This window comes from Trachymyrmex cornetzi, unplaced genomic scaffold, assembly GCF_001594075.2.
Source record: "Trachymyrmex cornetzi isolate Tcor2-1 unplaced genomic scaffold, Tcor1.1 scaffold1575, whole genome shotgun sequence".
In the NCBI taxonomy this organism is placed as follows: domain Eukaryota; kingdom Metazoa; phylum Arthropoda; class Insecta; order Hymenoptera; family Formicidae; genus Trachymyrmex; species Trachymyrmex cornetzi.
In genome coordinates, this window is record NW_017296174.1 from 134757 (window position 1) to 154737 (window position 19981).

Genomic DNA, 19981 nt, shown 5'->3' on the forward strand with positions numbered 1-19981 from the left:
GAACAGATGTATGCGTTTGAGTAAGACAGAATGATATATATTATATAATATAATGTAAAAACTAAATCAAAGATGTCACCACTATTATCGAATTTGGAATTAAAAAAGTCTGTACTATCGACCTTGATTGAGTTGGGTAATCGGTTTAGCATCCCCTTAAAATACAAAGTAGGAGTAAAATTAATTGATCGCAAAAAGGACAAAAATAAAGATCAATTTTAACAAAGATCTTTTAATAGTTACCAAATTTTTCGCTGCACTACTTCGTTATACTTGTTGCAAAGAGTTTATTTAAAATATTTGTGAAATAATAATATCGAGATTTTAAGGAAAATATTTACAATATGGATATAGCAAAGATATTTATTAACGTGAAATTGTAAAAGTTTTCAGAAGAAACATACCTACAGCAAGTGCTGTGAATCCAGTTTATACCTATACATATATATGTTTGAAATTTCTTTACAGAGTAAGTAATTTTCTTTACTTGCAAAAAGCGTGCACGCGAATCGATCGATCATCACCTCCGTGAGGGTCGCGAAGGTAGGAGAGCGAGAGAGTCGGAACGGCAGTAAATAAAAATCCCGGGTTAATTTTTTTCGAACAATGCCATCGATGTTCGCGCCCGCCAGTGCGGAGGGTAGCAACCCTTTTTTCATACTGTTCAATCTCTCCCAGCTGAACGTAATTCGTGTCGCCATTCAAAACGAAAGCTAATGGTATTGCTTTCCCCCTCATGGGCCTCGCGAAAATTTATCACGATCTTGCCACGAAGGATTTATCTACCGATGCCAACGCCGAACAGAAAATCGCCAAATTAACTGCAAAAATCCGAAATATCTGAAAGCGTCGCGCTCGAAAATTGCAGTTAAAACCTATCAAAAGGATTATGATAGTTCTATAGCCTTGACTACAAGTATAAAGTATCCCTACAAATTGACGCGTAAACGTTCTATATCTAACAAAAAATAAATTAAAAGATTTATTAAGAAAGTTTTACTGAAAATAGTGTATTTTTATCACAATTATAATATTTTGTTTGTTCGTATGTTCTTTTTATCGCATATTTCAAAAAAATACAATAGTTGAAGGTGCTTTATACTTATCCATGAAAAGAACAGTTTTGCTTAAATATCTAAACATTTTTTACCTAGATCTAAAAATAATTTTGTTAAACTATTGAAATAATTATGTAGGATGCTCAAACTAATTGCTAGAATATCAAAACTTTTTACAGCATTGCTCATCATACTTGAGTTTTCTATACAACTATTTGGATAGGTCAACAAAATTATTTTCAGCTCTGTATCTATCTAAATTTTTAGATACTTTAGCAAAATCATTTTTTCTGTGTGGCTGTACCTGTCTTCGATATATAAATACGAGTACTTGTAAAAGTTATTGGCATGTTATAATTACAATAAAACTAATATAATTTTATATTGTCGCAATTTTGTTTGTTAATTCTTTTTATCGATAATACTACTAGAGCCATGTTTGTGCTATCCTCTGATACACATGTATCAGAGGATAGCACAAGCATAGCTCTTGGTTGACTAAGCCTCGGTCTAACTGGCGCATTGCTGATAAGTTCATTTTTCTCTTGTTCTCACAGTGTGTTTTTCTAACTAGAGTTAGATAAATTGAGTGAAACAGAGAAGGGAAAAAGGAGAACCAATAAGAGTTTAGAGACAGAGTATATATATATATATAAATTCTTATTGGTCTCTAAATTCTTGGGTTCTCCTTTTTCCCTTCTCTGTTTCACTCGATAATTCTGTTGCGCTCGATCTAATTCCCTCTCTTTTCTAATTAAATAAATTACAGGATTATTAATTAAAAATTTATATTTACAAGATATACTAAGCTGTTGCACTTTTATTGCATTATCGCAGATTATAAAAAAATGTGAAACACGCTCGTAATAGTTTGAGGTGTACCGTATAGCTGAAATCCACCCATGTGATCTTACATTAACGATAGTTCTTAAATCAATCCTCGTCCGTCACATTCTCGCACGCGTGGGCGTTGGAATGCCTCGCGCGGCAGCAGGTAACGAACCAAGCTCATTACTCGTCGTCACGTGTCATTCGTGACCTCGTCGTAAATGAAGGGAAACGAGAAGAGGAATCGTCCGGTCGGCCATCCTCCTTGGATCGTCTCGTTACGGCCATTCGTCATTTTCAGCTCTGCGAGAACGATAAGCTGTACACACTTTGTTCGATGTTACATTACAAAATTGCATCATTGAGATTAGAAGTCCTGAGTAGCACGACATAAAAGATAAACAAAAAATGACTTTATTAACAATATATTATAATAATATTAAGTGAAAATCGATCGAAAAATGTTCAACACTATTAGACAAATTTAATATTATCGATATTAAATTCTCTATAGAGTGTTTTAAAGATGCTCATTAACATCAGTAATATTAAATCGCTTGTTAATTTAATGTGTAATATTACGCATTCCAGTTTCAGTATAGAACTGTCAACAGTATTTAGACTGACAAATAATCGATGTGCAGTTCGTTTGAACTGGAAATTGTAAAATTTATACAAAAATATTAGACAAATATTAACAGACGCTTCGACCAAATATGGCTTTCTTTGTTTAATTATGTTGAACATTATAACAATTTATTGTTATATTTATATTAAATATTATATAAATATTATTATTTAATAATAGATAACTGAAAGATGTGCTCCGGTCAAAGGATAACAACGAGTCATATACTGAAAAAAAAGAGTCTAGAATTCTGGTTGAATCTATAATAATTCTGGTTGAGATAATTAGAATTCTAATTGATTAGAATTGTCTGGTTTATCCATTTTCAACCATAAATTTTCTCAGCTTAACCATATTCCTCATAATTATTTAATTACCTCATTAATAGCGCGACTTAATAGATGCGTAAAACGCGTTCGTCGAGGCGTACAATGCGTATTACCTCTGTCTCGCCCCGCCTTGTTACGGCTATCCGTCATTTTCACACCTCGGAGTGATAGAAATGCGCGCGTGAGACGCTTTCGAGGAGGAAACGCGGCAATTGTACGTCGCAGGCGGTTACGACGACGATAAGCCATGCCGTCGTCGCGTCGCGTCGCGTTACTTCGCTCCGACTTCTCGCATGTCGCGCTGCATAAAATTAACTCGCGAATTAGTCCCGCGCACACGCAATGCGAGTGTAGACACATCCCCGACACGAACACGCGATGTACCCGCTTAAGACGTTGCGATTCGCTTTAATGCGCCCGAGGCTTATATCGACTGATAATAACGACGTAATATTGTTGAACTTAGCGAAAGAAAATCTTCTTCACAGAAGAGAGAAGATGAATTATTCATCGACAGTTATCGAAGCGGAACAAAAACGTGATAAATTCATATATTTTTTGTGTTTACAGTGCTACGGAATGATCACTTGGCAGGCTAATTATTTCATAATGACTGTTAAAATGCTATCTATTCAGCATAACATAATTAAATAAAAAGTCACTGTTAAAGATCGTGATATTAATTTATTAAGAGGCTAAGCGACTTTTGCAATAAGAATATGCGTCATACGTAAAGCGACACAAGCTTGAAAAGACGTTTAAGATGCTTATAGTGTATCGCCATCTAGTTTAATGTAGTCTTATCTCAGTACGTGCCGGTGCAATTTTAAATGATTTGATCACTACGTATCGGTGATCTATGATGTTTTTGTTTGCGTTTATTATATTTGTTAAATAATATGTATTTCTCGTAATGATTAAAAAATTATAAAAATTATTCTTTCTTTCTTTATATTTGAATTTTTTCACATTTGAAATTAAACAAAAATTATTATTATAAAGGACAAGGTCTAAGATACCAATATATTACATCATGTATCGTAATTATGTGTTTATATATGATATAAAAATTATTTTATAACTACATTTCTTTTTATAGCTGAAATATCAAACGGATATAAACGAAAAGTCCAGCGTGGGTCACCGGTGATCCATCATCTGCAGAATGTATCAATCAGCCGTTCTCGTGTGACTCATGTTGTCACATACATTCCATACCGCGATCTGCTCCACGAATTCTTTTGATACATATACAGGGTGTCCCACCTAACTCGAGCATCTGAAATATCTCGCTTGGTTTTTATAATAGAAAAAAATGTTTCAGATGACAGTGAGACGGTTTCGATGGGGACATATTTTGATCAAAAAAAATATATATATGAAGATTACTTCCATTTTTTAAAACTCCATTTTTGTTATCTTTTTGCTGCCTCCACCTAAAAGAAAGACAACATGACCAAAATATATCTCCACTGAAACCGTCTACTGTCATTAGAAGCATTTTTTTGTATCATAAAAACAAAGCAAAATGTTTCAGATATTTGAGTTAAGTGGGATATATCCTGTATATTATCTGTCTACTAACATTATTAAGAAGATATATCTCAGCGTAATATTTGAGAAATCACTTTTCGATCTAAAACTTGTCCTTTTCCTATTGATATTTTAGCGTATCTTTATGCCTAAGAATTTTCTTTTTTTTACTAAGCTTGTTCCTCTTTTGTCAGATTCTATCGGATACGCGACTTCTTTTGGCCATAGCAGTTAAGTATAGCTCGTTGGTATCAATTTGACATGTTTCCCGCGATGGAACGGCGGCTAATTCGCCAGAACGGAAACGGTCTTTTACCTTAGCCACGGCCGAAAAAGGACCCGACCGCTCGCTCTCAGACGCACGTCTTGTGTGTTGCAGGGATTGGAACGCGACGGGCAACGTACGCGTGCAGGAATCCTGGCCGACGTGAACGACTCTCGCCGCGACAATGTCGAACCATTCCACCACCGAAGGATCAGGCTCCTTGATTGTTTCGCGCGCTACGGTGAGTCTTCCTTCAATCTTGAGAAGATTAGATCAAGCGAAAGAGAATCGAGCAAGGCGTGAAACTTACTAGACACTCGAGATTGATTCTGCTAGCGCGCGATCCCTACCTAGGTGTTCCTCGCGAGGTTCACGCGAGATTGGGAACGCGTTCTACGAGAAATTTCGATTTGTATTAATAACGTTGATCTATGTATTTTTGTAATTTTCTCGATTTTCTTTCTGTGCTTACATGAAAAGAACGTTTTATTAAAGCATCCAAAAATTTAGCTAAATACAGATCTGAAAATAAATCAATTTGATGTCCTACATAATATAATTATTTTGATAGTCCAACCAAATCATTTTCTGGTCTGTATCTAGCTAAATTTTTAGATACTTTAGCAAAACTGTTCTTTCGTGTGTTATAGACCGGACCATACTTTAGAAGGAGACAAAAGGATGTTAATTTGATTTTATTTAAATTACTTGTTGTAAAAAGTTTAGTTCTGAAATACAAGAATTTACATAAATGTTGCATTCTTGATAAACAATCTCGAGATCAGATGATAAATTGAAAGAACGTTTTCTTCTAATTTTTTACTTATAACATTTTGCTAACGAGCCCGTCAAACCGCAAATTGCTCGAATTTTAATAATCTTGGTATAACGATCAACCGTTTAAGCGACGATTTAGGGCATGACAGTGTTGATTTTTTTTTCATTCGTCCGTTAACGTAGAAAGTCGCTTTTCACGTGAGTACCCACGCGAACGGCAAATCGACTCTGGAACTCGATCGGTGGTGGTTCGTCCATGAAAGTATCGCAAAACACCAAAGATCGTTTTTTGCGCGTACTTTGCGCGCGCGTTGCATCGACTCGCGATCTCTACGACAAACGCGATCTTTATCGGCCGCTTAATCGATCCATCCTATCGATCTTTGCAACGAGCCGAGAAAGCTCTCACGCCGTGACCGATCCCGACTCGATTCCTCGCGGTTGGCGGATTAAATCGGGACGCGAATGTTTTGCCCCAGTTTCACTTGACAGGCTGATCTGCACGGTGAGTTTGTTCCGCTCAGACAAACTAGGCGATTGGCGGCTTCGATAGTCTGCCGATCGATCGATCGATTCGCTCTCCGGATCGCCAAAATCGAACAGTTTGACCCTCGCGCGATCGGCAAGCCGGTCGGCCGCACCTTGTCACCGATCGTTCCGCCATTGCAGTCGCTTTAATTACAAAAATAAGTCAATGAGGAGAAAAAAAAATCGTACGGCGAAAAAATTCTTCGCGCCATCAGTCCCGCCGCTCGCAAGAACGGGCCTTTCGTCGCGCTAAAACGAGTAAACTCGAGCTTCTACGCCTCTCTCGAGAATACCTCCAACGCTCTCATTTCGACATCGCTCGTACGCATGGCGAGAATGAGTCGTTCTTTGAGCAACATCCACGAAGCAAATTGGATAGGCGGAGCGCAGTAGTTGGGAAAGTACGTGGAACTAACCGATTTCGAGCTGATCCTCCAAGATACTCTAAGATCTCCCGTGACAGACAACACCTATAACGTCGTACGTTAATTGATAGTCAACAATGTACTAACGCGAAGAAAAGCCATTTTATATTTTTAGTTGCTTCTACAACCTTGGCCAAAAATATACCTCCAAAAATTGTTTTTTATATCTAACCAAATTTAAAAACAGTTTTATTGAAAAATGATATTTATTTTTATAGTAATTTTGATATTTTGTCATTTTCCTTTGGATTTTATTATCGCTTTTTCCAAGAACATGAAATTCATTGAAGGTATTTTATATTCATGCAGTCCAAGACTATATTTTGTCATTCGGCTTGAATGAAAAAGTAAATTTAACGAAATGTTTATATTAACTTCGCAAAAATAATCACTTAATTCTTCGCGGCATTTCAGGAAGATACATTTCGAAACGATTTGATCATATAAAATATTTCAATTTTCAATCGAAATTTGATTCCAATCCCAAATCGCTAACCGTTCTTGCGTGCATATTGAAGCGCAATGTATCGTGCGGACGATTAAAAATTGAAACGTCAGGTGGACGGCCTCCGGTCGATGAGTTCGCGCGAGGTACGTGCCGCTCCGACGGGTATCCCGAATTTTTTCAAGAGGGAAAGCTTCCTCCCAGGCGAAGAGGGGAATGCGCCCCGTCATTCCACGGATCTCCCCGGCCCGGGAACCTCGAAATGGAACCCGAAGTCCTCCATCGAGGGTGACAGCTATGAAATCGTTCGTGATTGCTCCTCTCACTTCGCGGCCCCCAACCTCCGAAGCTCTACCAAGCAGTTATCCGAAGGCACTGTCGATCGGTTCTTCCGCAGAACTTCTTTTCTGTTGAAAAACACGACGAAAATTATCTCTGCTCAAAATAACCTTGATATAAATCCCTGAAATAAAATCGTTGAGTGAAATAATAATGGAAGTAGTTTAACATAAGAAAGAAAAGAAAAGGGGAGAAAAAGATTAAATATATATTAAGCGTTAACTTTTGTTAATTGCTTTGTAAAGTTGCAAGAAAATGTTACATTGACGTTAACAATTTAGGACCCATTGTGTACATTTGACGATTCGCGTAGCAGGACGATTTCAACCGTAGCGATTTATCAAGCTTTTAATAAATATTGTGAACGTCTATCGCATGCTGCGAATTTTCGCATTGCGAATTGTTTCGGGACTGCCCAAATGGCACGACTTATAATATTACGCCGGTAATCGATTCGGCGGATCTACATCGCGTCTCGTTCCGTGCCGGCGATTTTTCTCAGGTGCGCAATAGTGCTGATTCATGGAAACAAGAGAGAGTAAGGGTAAGAAGGAGGCCGTGGAAGGTGCGCGCAGTCCTTCGGGCGAGATTAACACGTCAAAGACGACGCGCCCTCTCTGTCTCAGCAGTTGCCTTGTAATTCCCGGTGGATACAGGACTAATGGGTTATTTCAGGTAATTAGCCGCGCGACGTCGCCGTTCCTTCCACGCGAAAGGCCCTTGCTCTCTCTTGCTTTGCCCTTTTCTGATCCTTATTCGCCCGATTTCCTCGCACCCATATACGGGACGTGTCGCTGTTTTTTATTCCAATATCGCAAGGTGCTGGGTAGGCTGGACATATTCTTAATCAGCCAGTTGATATGCTCTCGACGATTTACTTTCACATTGTACGGCTAGCCGTTAATTCACGAGAACGTTGTAGGCGGGGCTAGTCGAGAGGGTAAATTGCAACAGTCATCGCAAAGCTCTGCGCCTTTCACGATTGCAACACGCTGTTACGGAGTTTCGTAGTCAACATTGGCGAAATGGCGGGTGGATAATGGCAAATTCTGCAGCAGGCGCAACAGAATTCGTGACTACGGCTAACCCTCCTTGAATCCAGTTGCATCGAGCGTTACTCCGTGTTTTGAGGATTAAGATTGAGAAATGTTAAGACGTGATTTGGAGAAAGTTTATTTCCGCGTAAATAAATAAAATTGCAAAAATTAATGAATCGCCACAATTTAAAAATTGATATTCTACACGTTTAGCCTTGTTTTTTATTCTCGTACTAGATTGCACTTGAAAACAGACCTATTCATTGCATTATTGTATGGAAAGGTTTTGCTGAAGTATCTAAAAATTTAGCTACATACAGATATGAAAATAATTTTGGCGAATTGTCAAAAGAATTATGTAAGAAATTCAAATATGATGAAGAATGCCGTAAAAAAGTTGGACAAATTGTTCTAACTAATTTAAGCGGCCTAATATAATATAATTGAACACAATTATTTTAAAAGTCCAATGAATTATTTTCAGATCTGTATTTAGCTGAATTTTTAAATACTTCAGCCGTTCTTTCCGTGCGATTAACGATAATTTAATTCGATCGATTCTTGTAGCGAAGAGTAACTTCAATTACAGTCGAAGATTAGACTTTTAATCGGAACGATCAATTTTTGTCGCGCGTGAAAGGCACGAGTATTGTGATGTGGATTCTCGATCGATAAATAATATCGCGATCGAGCAATTAAATATGATCGCGCGACTGCGAATTCGGTAATTATGGCACTAATGATGGGTAGCTCGCGACAGCTTCCTTCAAATGGTGGAAGAAGGTTCGCTCGCTCGCGCGCGCGCAAAAGAGTATCGAAGACGCGAGGCGAGGTAGATCGTCCAAGAAATCGTCTTTGCCGAGTCACGCTGTGTAACGAACTTCAGCTGGGTGCTAGTTCGAGACGAGGCGAAGCCTCCTTTCTCGAATCCGAATCGCGGTTAGCCGTTTCGCTGCAACGCAGAAGGAAGAAGGTCGTTACAGAGGGAAAGATCAAGGGTCAGTTTCGTTAGGAATGACATCGGCCATGGGTTTTAAAAAAATTAAAAAAGATACATGGTCCATGTATGGTTAACAGGGGAAATCTGTTTTCCAACGTTCGCCATCATGCTGAGATTCGACGTATTTTATCTTGTCTTCCTTTATCGTTCTCTTGTAGTGGTAGACAAAATTCTAATCTCGAAAATGGCCTGAAATAAAGTATTTGAAAGAATTTGTTTTCACCGCACAGTCCTTTTTTTTCCATTATCTCGAAAGAGGAGTGATGGAGACGGTGCTTCTCTCTTTCGGTTCGCCATTCCTTCTTTCACGCACGGGGACTCATTCCCTTCTACCTTCGTGGACGTTTCGCTAAAATCGGATCTCCCGATTGGATCTTGCTAAGATTCCTCAATGACAGCCGATTAAGGACGATTCGCCGCGAGAATGGGAACGGGCGTCGGCGAAACGTGGCGGGAACGGCTGGGGTCTGCTTCGTTAATTCCTGATTTTCCTCGGTCCGCATCACTTTTTAATTGACGCCAGAAATTGAACCAGAGAACGGCCAGAGCGCTCTGGCTGGCCGCACGTTCGTTCTCGCAGAGTCATCCTCTGCTACCTCCCCCGTCACCTCCTTCGCCTCCCCCTGAATCATCCACGCTGGTTCTCTTCGTCCAGGATCGGATTAAGCTGTACGTAATGTGGAAGATTATACTGTCATAAGATTGCTCGCGACGTACCTCGTTATTATTCGGGATATTTGCTTATTACATCAGGCGAGAGTTTGGAACCGTTTTGCCAACGTTGCTGGAACGAAATGATGATGTCATCAATTTTCTTCGCGAGGAGAATTGGACTATGAGGCATTAGTGTCTTTGTAAACTTATTTTCGTAACCTTATATACTTCTTCTTCTTTGAAACCCAATAATTTTGTTTAGACTAATTTCTCTCTTTTTTTTTTAATAAAAAATATAATTGAGTAGTAAATGTGAATTCAGCGGAGATTGAAGCAGATAATTTTTGACGATTGACTTGCTTCCATCTTACTTTCTTCAAGAAAGCCATTACTCTCGTACCAACTTGTACTCTTCCTAAAACATGGAACTTCCTACTCTTGTTGTGCATACATGAAATAAACTTACACGCGACATGTAAAGTTTACTTTCAGCAACTTGTGATTTTCAACGATTTTGTGAGTTTCATTTAAGAATCATAAAAGATTCATGAAAAAAATTTAAAAAATATGACACTGTTTCCCACGTAACCATTTTTTTCCGTAAAAACAAGAGTCATGTTCGCGGTTTTCATTCTTCATGAAGAAAGGAAGAAACTACAAACGTTCCCAGCATCATTAAACGAGGTAGATTTTTGGATTTCCACACGCGGTTTTCGCTTTTCGAAAAGACTGAAATCCCAAGTCAGCGCTCGCGTACCGACGGTATACAGTTTCTATCAACTCGCCAGGTGTTCCAGTCACGTGTCAGTTTCCGCTTGTCGGTTTCCAGCTCGCCGAGATGCTGCCAATGACACCGATCTTTGTTCCACCCTCGCCCGTCACGCGCCAGTTCGCCTACCTTTTCCTATACGTCGCGTTTTCCGCTTCTGTCCTCTGTCCGCGAGAGCTGTAACTCGCGCGAGCGGGTGTACAGGGACGATCCGGACCAGCCCAGGTTCCACCTGCCGTCTCCCGTCTCTCCTCGGTGAAACCAATGTCGCCTCTCCGCCGGACTGACACACGCGATGTCGCCGTCGCGTCGCGTCGCGTCTCGTCTCGTCTCCACCTCCGCCTCCTCCAGCAGTCCGTGGCTGTCATCGGCAGGAGCTCTCGACTCGCGTAAAAATAATTACACTGAAAGAGAGGATTGGGTACGAATTGCGAATCTTCCATACCTTCGCTCATGGCTTTCCATCCGCTCGACGACCATTGTGAGGATGAACGAACGAACGGACGGACGGCTTAATAAGCTCGGCACGTCGGAACGAGTGCCGATAAAAATTTATCCGCCTCGAGTACCTCTCTCGAATCGTCTCTCGCAATCGTGTTTATTTTGAAACGTCTATGATTCCTTATTTTAAAGAACGCGGACTTGGAATTTGAATATATATATATCGAAATATTTTCCGCCATAAACAAAAATAAGTATCAAGCTTATTTTATGGGGACAATTAGCATTAGAACGAGAAAAAAAATTTTTAAATATTGAATTTGTTAATTAAATGCATTAAGAATAAGAATATTGTGCTAATAAAATTATACGAATTACTATTCCGTAATATTGACTCTAATACACACAATGTGTTGTTCGTGTTTGCGTTAATTTTCATTACTTTTACAAGTGTACAAAAATTATTAAATGATTCTTACACATGTTTTAATATCTTTAGAAAGAATTTGTAAGATTGTGTATTAACAAGAAAGAAAAGTACAGAGATCATTATTTAGCCAGATGCTCCTAGTATTTCTAAAGAAATGCGCAAGGATCCATCGTACTAAGGATTAATTATATTTGAATCAAAATATTAAATCGATTCTGAGAGATTTATTATAAGTCTTTCGTAGCTTGTGATTAATTGTGCGCGCTTTTTACAAAAGCAAAAGGCACTTCTTACAAAGAAGAACATATCGGATATTGAGATAATTATTCATGATTATTAACAACGTGATGTACACGTGGCGCATGCACATGAACGCGAAACGCGGATACAGAAGATGAAAGCTCGTGGGACACGCGGGAGTTAATAAAAAAGCTCGCGAACGCTTCGCCTCAACGCTGCGTGACAAACGATCATCGATCTGCAAAAACAGTGGCTCGTTGTGTGTTTTTTTTTTTTTTATATATATAAATTTCCAAAAAATTCCCAAAAGACCGCAATTGCAATCAGTAAGTTTATATTACCACTTCGTCGACGATGCCACCCTCTTCATCAACGCGGCAACTCGTCGACGGCCATTTACACATTCGGTTTTTGTTCGTCATTTACAAAAGCGGCTCGTTATCCTTTTTTCCCCAACTTTAAACAACTCTCATCGGCGTAACAAGTGTGCCATTGAATTTTATCGGCGTGATAAATACATCAGTGTCTTGTGACTGCGACAACTGATGTTATTTTACGACAATTGTTGAAATTGAAAGGTGTCATACTACGATCAAAAGAAGTGCTTTTGAATTTAAATTATTTTTTTCTTTCCACGAGATCGCTTTGATTGTTTAATTAACATTCAGGTGTTGATATATGATCTGAAATGCCTTCAAGTCTATTCTTAAGCTGCGTCAAAATGTATGCCTAATAATACTGTTTGCTATAATGACGACAAATGTACATATATGGGATTAAAAATATAATAATTATAAAATAATTTATTCAATTATGTAAATTAATTTATCTAACTATGTATATTAATTCTACGTACGAAACTTGTTACTTTAATAGCTGCTATCCATTGTATTTTTCTCTGAATGTAGTTTAATGTTAACTCTGCTTATCTTTTTAATCATTTGGAAATAACCATAACATTTTACTTCCTAGACTGAATTACTTATTTGAATTGCATATTAAATTGATAATCCTAATTTATATTTGTCATTATTATAAAGTAATAATCTTAGGAGACTGTAATAAAACAGATTTTATAGAACGACCTGTTTGTTTTTCTAGAGCCGAGCCATTGTGTGCATCGAGACGCTGCCGCGCGAAGCTACCCCAGCCCAGAACCAGTTATGAACATATGATTAAGCTCGTTTTAATAAGTTTTTATGTAGACCTTACGCGTAAGGATGTATAATAAAAATAAGTGTTGAATAAACCAGATACGTTGAGACAAATGGCCATCGATAATTTTGTTACAATAAGTACGCTGCTGCAAATTGAACTATGTTCCATGATTACCGTATGACGATATCGTAACTTAAAATACATGATAAATGAAGATTGAAACTTAATAGACTCTCTTCTGTAATTCTTAACAGTGTCGATATCGTTATACTTATATATTGCGCAGTTTTTTTTATCATGTATAAAATGACAATGTAACGACATCGGCACTGTCGTTAAGAATTACAGAATAGGGACTCAGACAGAAGTATAGTGAAACGTTATGATCGAAGCTATGAGTAAAAAGTGCGAAGGATTATGTTCCGAGGTAAGTTAACTATGTTCGCCTCTTAACTTCTCTAATTATATCGGGCGGATAATGTTACGATCTCACCGAGATTCGAGATTATCGAATTAAAGAGAATTAGGGGAAGACATCACATCAGATGCTAAAATAAATTCACGTTCACGAATCGGTATACCTCTTCGAAGAGATTACAGCTCCTCGATAGAGATCCGCCATGTTTCGGATAAAGAATGGCCGACCGCGTTTAATTTTCTGATGCGAACGACGAGGGTCGACGAAGGGCGGATCTTGGCTCGTCTTCTCTGCCAACGTCGTCACCGTAAAGATCAGAGTATGGCTGCTCTGGAAACTCGCGTGTAATTTTAAGATCCGAATGAATATTCTGCGGTGAAGTAGCATGATGAAGGATATCAGCAGGTTTTAAATGAAAATTTATAGTTTTCTATTAGTATCTCTTTTGTTTTTTTTTTACATTCATTTATAGAGAACATTCATAAAGACAGATAATTTTATATATTTGTAATCTATATATTGTGTCTTTTTATAATTCTCATATTGTTATTCTTGTTGAAATATCAATCAAAATGTAATATCACATCGATGAATCTTTGTTGCATTATCAGATGTTACAGAAATAATATTTATTTTAAGGCAGACTTAAAAATGTATTTTTTAGAAATTTAGTTTTTAAAGTATTTTTTTATAGAGATATTTTTTACACTATTATATATAGATATCAAAAGAACAATGGTAATCCAATCCTTTGAGTTAAATAACATTTTGTTATTTCTAATTTTCATGTCACAATGTAAATCAATCTCCATATCTGTAGTTAATTTCAAACAACGTTCACACGTATTAACGTACGTCAAATTGAGTTAATACATTTTTGTTAGTTAAATTGTTTAACTTTAATTTTACTTAACGATGTATTAATGACATATAAAAATGATAAAAAATAACAAATTAGATATAATTTGACATTATGAATTTAACAGTGTAGTGTAGAGAATGCGCTTACATGAAACTGGCGTTATACATTTCATTTTACGGTAAAGTCGGCGTACATCTTCCGTGTTCTCGCTTTATCGTTCGATAGAACCAAGTGGGCCACTCGCGATCTTCCCGACAAAGGCGAACACTCGGTATATATAAGAAGGGAAGATATTGGCCCGTCTTTTCCATCCAGTAGTCGTCACCGTGGAGACGACTGGTGAGTCGTGGGTGTTCTCCTGAATTCTCGATCTCGGAGAATCTGTCTCCTACATGGACGGGTGAACCCTCTCCGGAATCTAACCCACCCTTGCCGTTGCGGAGGATCGCAAGGACGAGGGTTGCCGGCGAGGTCTCGCCTGATTGGCGGCTGTGGACTATCGACCAACCCGAGACCAGCCCTTTGTTTTAGCCACCACCCTTGGCGGTATCGAGGATATCCAACTTAAAGTCGGGTCATTGAACGTTCATAAGATTTCGGTTGACTTATTCTACAAAAGATGAAAAAAAATAAGAAAATTACATCGTAAGAAAATATTGCGTGAATTTTGTGTTTCTCATTAAATAAATAAGATTAAATTATAATTTGGTTTTTATAAATTACTATTCATAAATATGAACAAATAATATCACAGAAGAAATGATATCACGATATATTGAGAGATAATACTGATGAATAATAAAATAATAATTAAAATTTTTTAATGTCATAAAATAACAAGCAAATGAACTTTTTTATTTATTGAGAAAATTATCGTGTAAAGATCTACGGCCAAAGAGATTGACGATCACATACGCAAAGTCTCACGACGTTACAGCAAAGCGCATCGTACGTGCATTCTCGCTCGTGGATCGATGATGCAGCACGTGCTGCGGCCTTGTAATACACTGCGTTCACCTGCATACCATACGTCCCTACTGCACCTCGGCTGCTTAGCATAATTAGTGACTGATGATTAACAGGCGTGCATCAGCACCGGGTAATAGCTTAATTAATTCGCGTGTGCTAATACTGTCTCGTCGCGGAGATCGGCCAGCACCTCGCAATTTCTGTTGCTCCAATTTGAAATAGTATACTTGCCATCCATATAACCGATATCTTTTTCGAGGATATTATTTGTCGCGCACTTTACATATTCTTAATTCTCTGATGCGACAAAACATCAAAAGAGAAGAATGATAAATTCATCAGTTTATTATTTGATACAATCACGTATATTTGATTAATATATTGAACAGACTCTTGTCTTACTTAATTTTTTAATATTAATTTTTTTTACTTTTTTGCAAATAGCAGTTAATTAATCATATAGAAGTGATACAGTATTACCATTAATACTTTCTAAATTTATTGAAGTGGAATCTCACTTTAAAGAGTAAATATTGAGCTAGTCTTGAAAAAGAGTGGCTTAATTTTCAATCTTAAAAATAAAGGACAGAATTTTTATTTGTCTTTATCTCTTTATTTCTAATAATCACTGAAAGCACAGTTCAATGAGTATCTCATTTGTACGTAAAATTTACGTATCGATAACGAGGGTTAAACAGTTTAGCATACATTCAAGATTAATTTTTCCGCGATGTATCCGGAATCGGATTACGATCGATTTTTTACATATTCGCATTTTCATAATGACGGTCGGAGCGATGATATATTTAGAGCACGTCACACGATGTGATCAGCATGGCGCGGCTTAATTAACATCGGCATTATTTTAATTGGCTGCGGCTGTATATCAAATATGTATGTTTCAAATTGTCCTTAATATAGCGTATGCACAAGAACCCACACAATCGCATACGTGCACGCACGAGAAATGTTATTGTTAGATCGGTAAAAAAAAGAAGAGGGAAAAAACGTAAGAGGAATACGGGGCGAGGCCGAACGTGGCCGCTCGGCTTAGCCGTCAATCAGCCCTATCTCTCTTGCCAAATTACTGTCAAACGCAATTAGAATTGACGTGGAAGGCTGGGGCTAAATCAAAATCGTGAGGTAAACCCCCTCGATAACGATTTCAATCCCGGAGGCTATGCTCAGTCGCAATTTTCTCCCGCCGCTAATTAATACACCTCGTATCGTACGTCAATTCGACAGTTCTACCTCCTCCCTTTCTCTCTCTCTCTCTCTCTCTCTCTCCTCTCCTTTGTCAGGCCTTCACCCTTCCCTTTACCCCCGATCTGATATATGGCGACCATCGACGAAAAAGAGGAAGCTATATTTTTTGGAGGTATTTTGATGGTTGCGAGCGAAACGCGTGAATCGATATTCTGTGGACATATTAATGGAGACGGATGTAAATTCGTCGCGAATCGGTAATTGAAAAAGAGTCGTGCAAATTAGCCACGGTTGAGCAAAAGTACGCGTTGTACGTACAATGATGTTTGCTGCAGAACGCTCGGAGTGATTAATTTTAACGAATTCTCTACACGATCATAACAAAATCAATGTACAAAATGCGTTTAGTTATTCCAATCTTTACGAAACTAATTTAATAAGCTTACTAATATTTTGTAAATGAATTAGTGTACATTTAAATTTGCATCGATAGAAGCAATACTTGTGAGTTTTGCAATAGCATTTTGCTTCCTACGCTTCCCTTTATTTGTTCCGTTTTTCACTCGCGAGAACTCATCGGAGAAGAAATTGAAATCTTGCGAAGGTAAATCTTTCGTCGGGTCCATGCTAGAATTCTTTTTTTCTCGCTCGCCCCCTTTTTCCTTCGAAGGAGACGAGATCCTCTTTAGAGGTGGAATGATATATATTAAAGAGATGCTTTTTGGCAATAAACAATCGAGCAACGAGGGTCGGAGGCAGTTAGGTGGGGCATTAGGGTGAATTATTCTGGCCACCCAGCGTAAAAAGACCGATGAATCACGGGAGTAACGGGGTTCTTGCTCTCCCGATGATGTTGTATCTTGTCCTACGGCCTCTTAAACTCGACCTTACGACAGTTTCGTCCCTCATCTAAAACCTAACACGCTCGTTCCTGCCTCTTATTCTCTTGGTACACAATATAATAATGTGAAATGTTTTCTAACTTCATTCTTTTCATTTGATAAGTTATTTTTAGATTTACCTATGTAAACAAAATAAGAGATCAAATTATTAAAGATTTAATCCATTTCTCAAATTTTTAAAAAATAGCTCCATGCAAAAATAATTATGATAGTTTAAGTGTAATAATATAGTCATTATTCACACGCGCAGTTTATATACTTATTTTATTTATTTTTAACATAATATAATAAAAAAAAAATTTTTAATAATATATTGTAAAAACAATTTTATACATATAAACAATACGTAGTTTATATATATATATATATACATTTATTTATTTATTTTTTTGACGTAATGTAGGTATGCATTTAGATAAATGGTATACTAATCAAATTACATACATTCATTACCTCAATAAAAACGTGATTCATTCAACACTCACCGACCTGATGCGCAACAGTGGAGTTATATCTGCAACGTCGCTACGATGATTCTGTAACAGAAAAGGTAAAATTCAAATTAAAACAGGGTAAGGAAATAATCATTATTTTTAAAAATAATTACTATATATAAACACATGTAGAGTTTTATGAAAAATAATCATGCAATTATGAAAATATAATTTTTATATGCTTCGGATTTTTTATTCATCATTTAATTAGATATTTATAAAAATAATTATACATTTTCTGAAGAAGACTTGAATAAGAATAAATTTGTAAAGTTTTAAATTTTTAAGTAATTTCTCTTTTTTTAAATTAATATTTTTAAAACATTGTAAAATAAAATGATTTAAGAACAAACAAACAAAAAATTAATTTTACTTAATTAAAAAACAACATTTACCGCAAGGTTGCTCCACCGGTGCTCAATGCCTCTCCCAGACCTCCTCCTCCTCTCAGAATCGAGTTGACATCCTCTCGCACGGGACACTCGCGTGAAACACTCGCGAATAATACACTATAAACGCGCGCGGACTAATCATTTAAAAAAGTCTTTCGCGCGACACTGCGGCACTCCACGTTTACAAAACTCATGATAAGATTTTTATTTCGATCGGTGAAATCAACACCACACGTCGACGAGTACTCGCAAAACACACGATGAATGCCGAACAAGGGTTAAACCCCACACGAAAGAAGACGAAATCGATCGTATCGAGTCTGTCACCTTTGTTTTACGCAAAATCACATTTAAAATTGACTCAGGCATACGCCCTAACTGCTAGTTCAAGTGAGCCACAAGTGGTGCTGTACCACGAGCTCCCAAGAGACTGGTATAGATATGACAAGCGTCTCTAATAAGAGAAATGTTGGTACCATTGCCGATTGTCTAACAATCTAGACAATGCAGGAAATGGGATCCAACCCCTCGTCGACGAGCTAGTCCTTTTACAGACTACTAGAGCTAGGCTCTGACCAAGTCAGATTAAACGCGATTTAGGCTAGTAGATAATAACAGAGAAATGAGCGCCCTGACCAGAGTTATACAACTCCTTTTTGGGCGACCCACCAGGGCGTAATTCTGTAACTCGTTATGCAATCGTTACGTGCTCATAACGACTGCATAACTCGAGTTACCGAATACAGGCCCAGAGAAGAATCCGAGTCGATCGATTGTTTCTTATCGCTAAGGACCGAACCGTTACCGACAGACAGAGCGCATCCTCAATTAGCCGACAGCAACCGAAGTTGCTAAACCGCGCGAACACGCACTGCGAAGTGCGTAACATTACGCGGCCGGCATCACCTCGTGCCCGAGCACTTGGCGTGAGAGCGTTGCAGTGACCGTGGCCACCTAAGCAACGTCCCAAAGAGAGTTCCGCTTTCCTGTCAAACATCGAAAATATGATTTCATTGTCGAAATAGAAATCCATCGAATGGGTTTTGTTAAAAGTTAGTCCATTAGTCCGATAACTTTAACGGCACTCCCGAAGCAAACGCGCGACGCGACGAATCGGCTGCGATTCGTTCACTTTTAATTAAATCGGCGGACGAGGGTACGTTAGCTTCCCCATCACTGGATTTTTACACGAAGAGAACGATTTTACTCAATATCTCAATAAAAATTTATCTAGATGTACTATTCAGATAGATCTGAAAATTTTTGGATATTTGAGAAAACCGTTCTTTTCGTATATATCCTCTGGGTACTGAGCCCTCCCACCACGTCAAGGTGTACCCGTGAGAGGGAAGATAATCTGAAATATGTAATATATAGCTATTATCTCAGGGTTGCCACAGAAAATAATTTTAAAATTTGATTTTTCCAGGTTTTCCAGATAAAAATGAAAAACTTTCCAATATAAAATACATAAATTTTAACACATTTAAAGTCAAGAGTTGTAGGAAAGTTAGCCTATATTATTAAAAATAATGCAAAAAAGGCTTAGTAGCACTAAAATTTTTGATGCAAATTCAAATCAATAAAAAATAAATTAGTATTGGAAAAAAGAATGCAGTTACAAAAAAGAGCGATCAAATAAAAATACTGAATAAAATATAAATTTTAATTATTTTATTAAAATCGTTTAAAGTGTGCAAATTTTGAACGTTTTCATTATAAACGTCAGATATAATATTAAAAAATTATAACAATTTAGAATAGGAGCAGTTTAGGGAAATTGCGAGCAAATTTCAAAATTCCAGACTTTTTTACATTTTCCCCCGATTTTTCCCGGTTTTCCATGACCAATAT

At 37.6% G+C, this 19981-nt stretch overlaps 1 protein-coding gene across 2 annotated transcripts in view; it reads left to right on the top strand.

Annotated features, from left to right (window-relative positions):
• Nucleotides 1–12985, top strand: part of SoxN (SRY-box transcription factor soxNeuro) — a 117985-nt gene extending 105000 nt beyond the window's left edge. The window contains exons 3-4 of one of the 2 annotated variants that reach the window (XM_018503498.1): nt 4756–4882; nt 12828–12985. In XM_018503498.1, coding sequence (XP_018359000.1) covers nt 4756–4807 — 52 coding nt within the window. In that variant the 3' untranslated portion in view covers nt 4808–4882; nt 12828–12985. The remainder of the gene's footprint in view (nt 1–4755; nt 4883–12827) is intronic. The other variant, XM_018503499.1, reaches the window with a different exon arrangement.
• The last annotated feature ends 6996 nt before the right edge of the window (nt 12986–19981 follow it).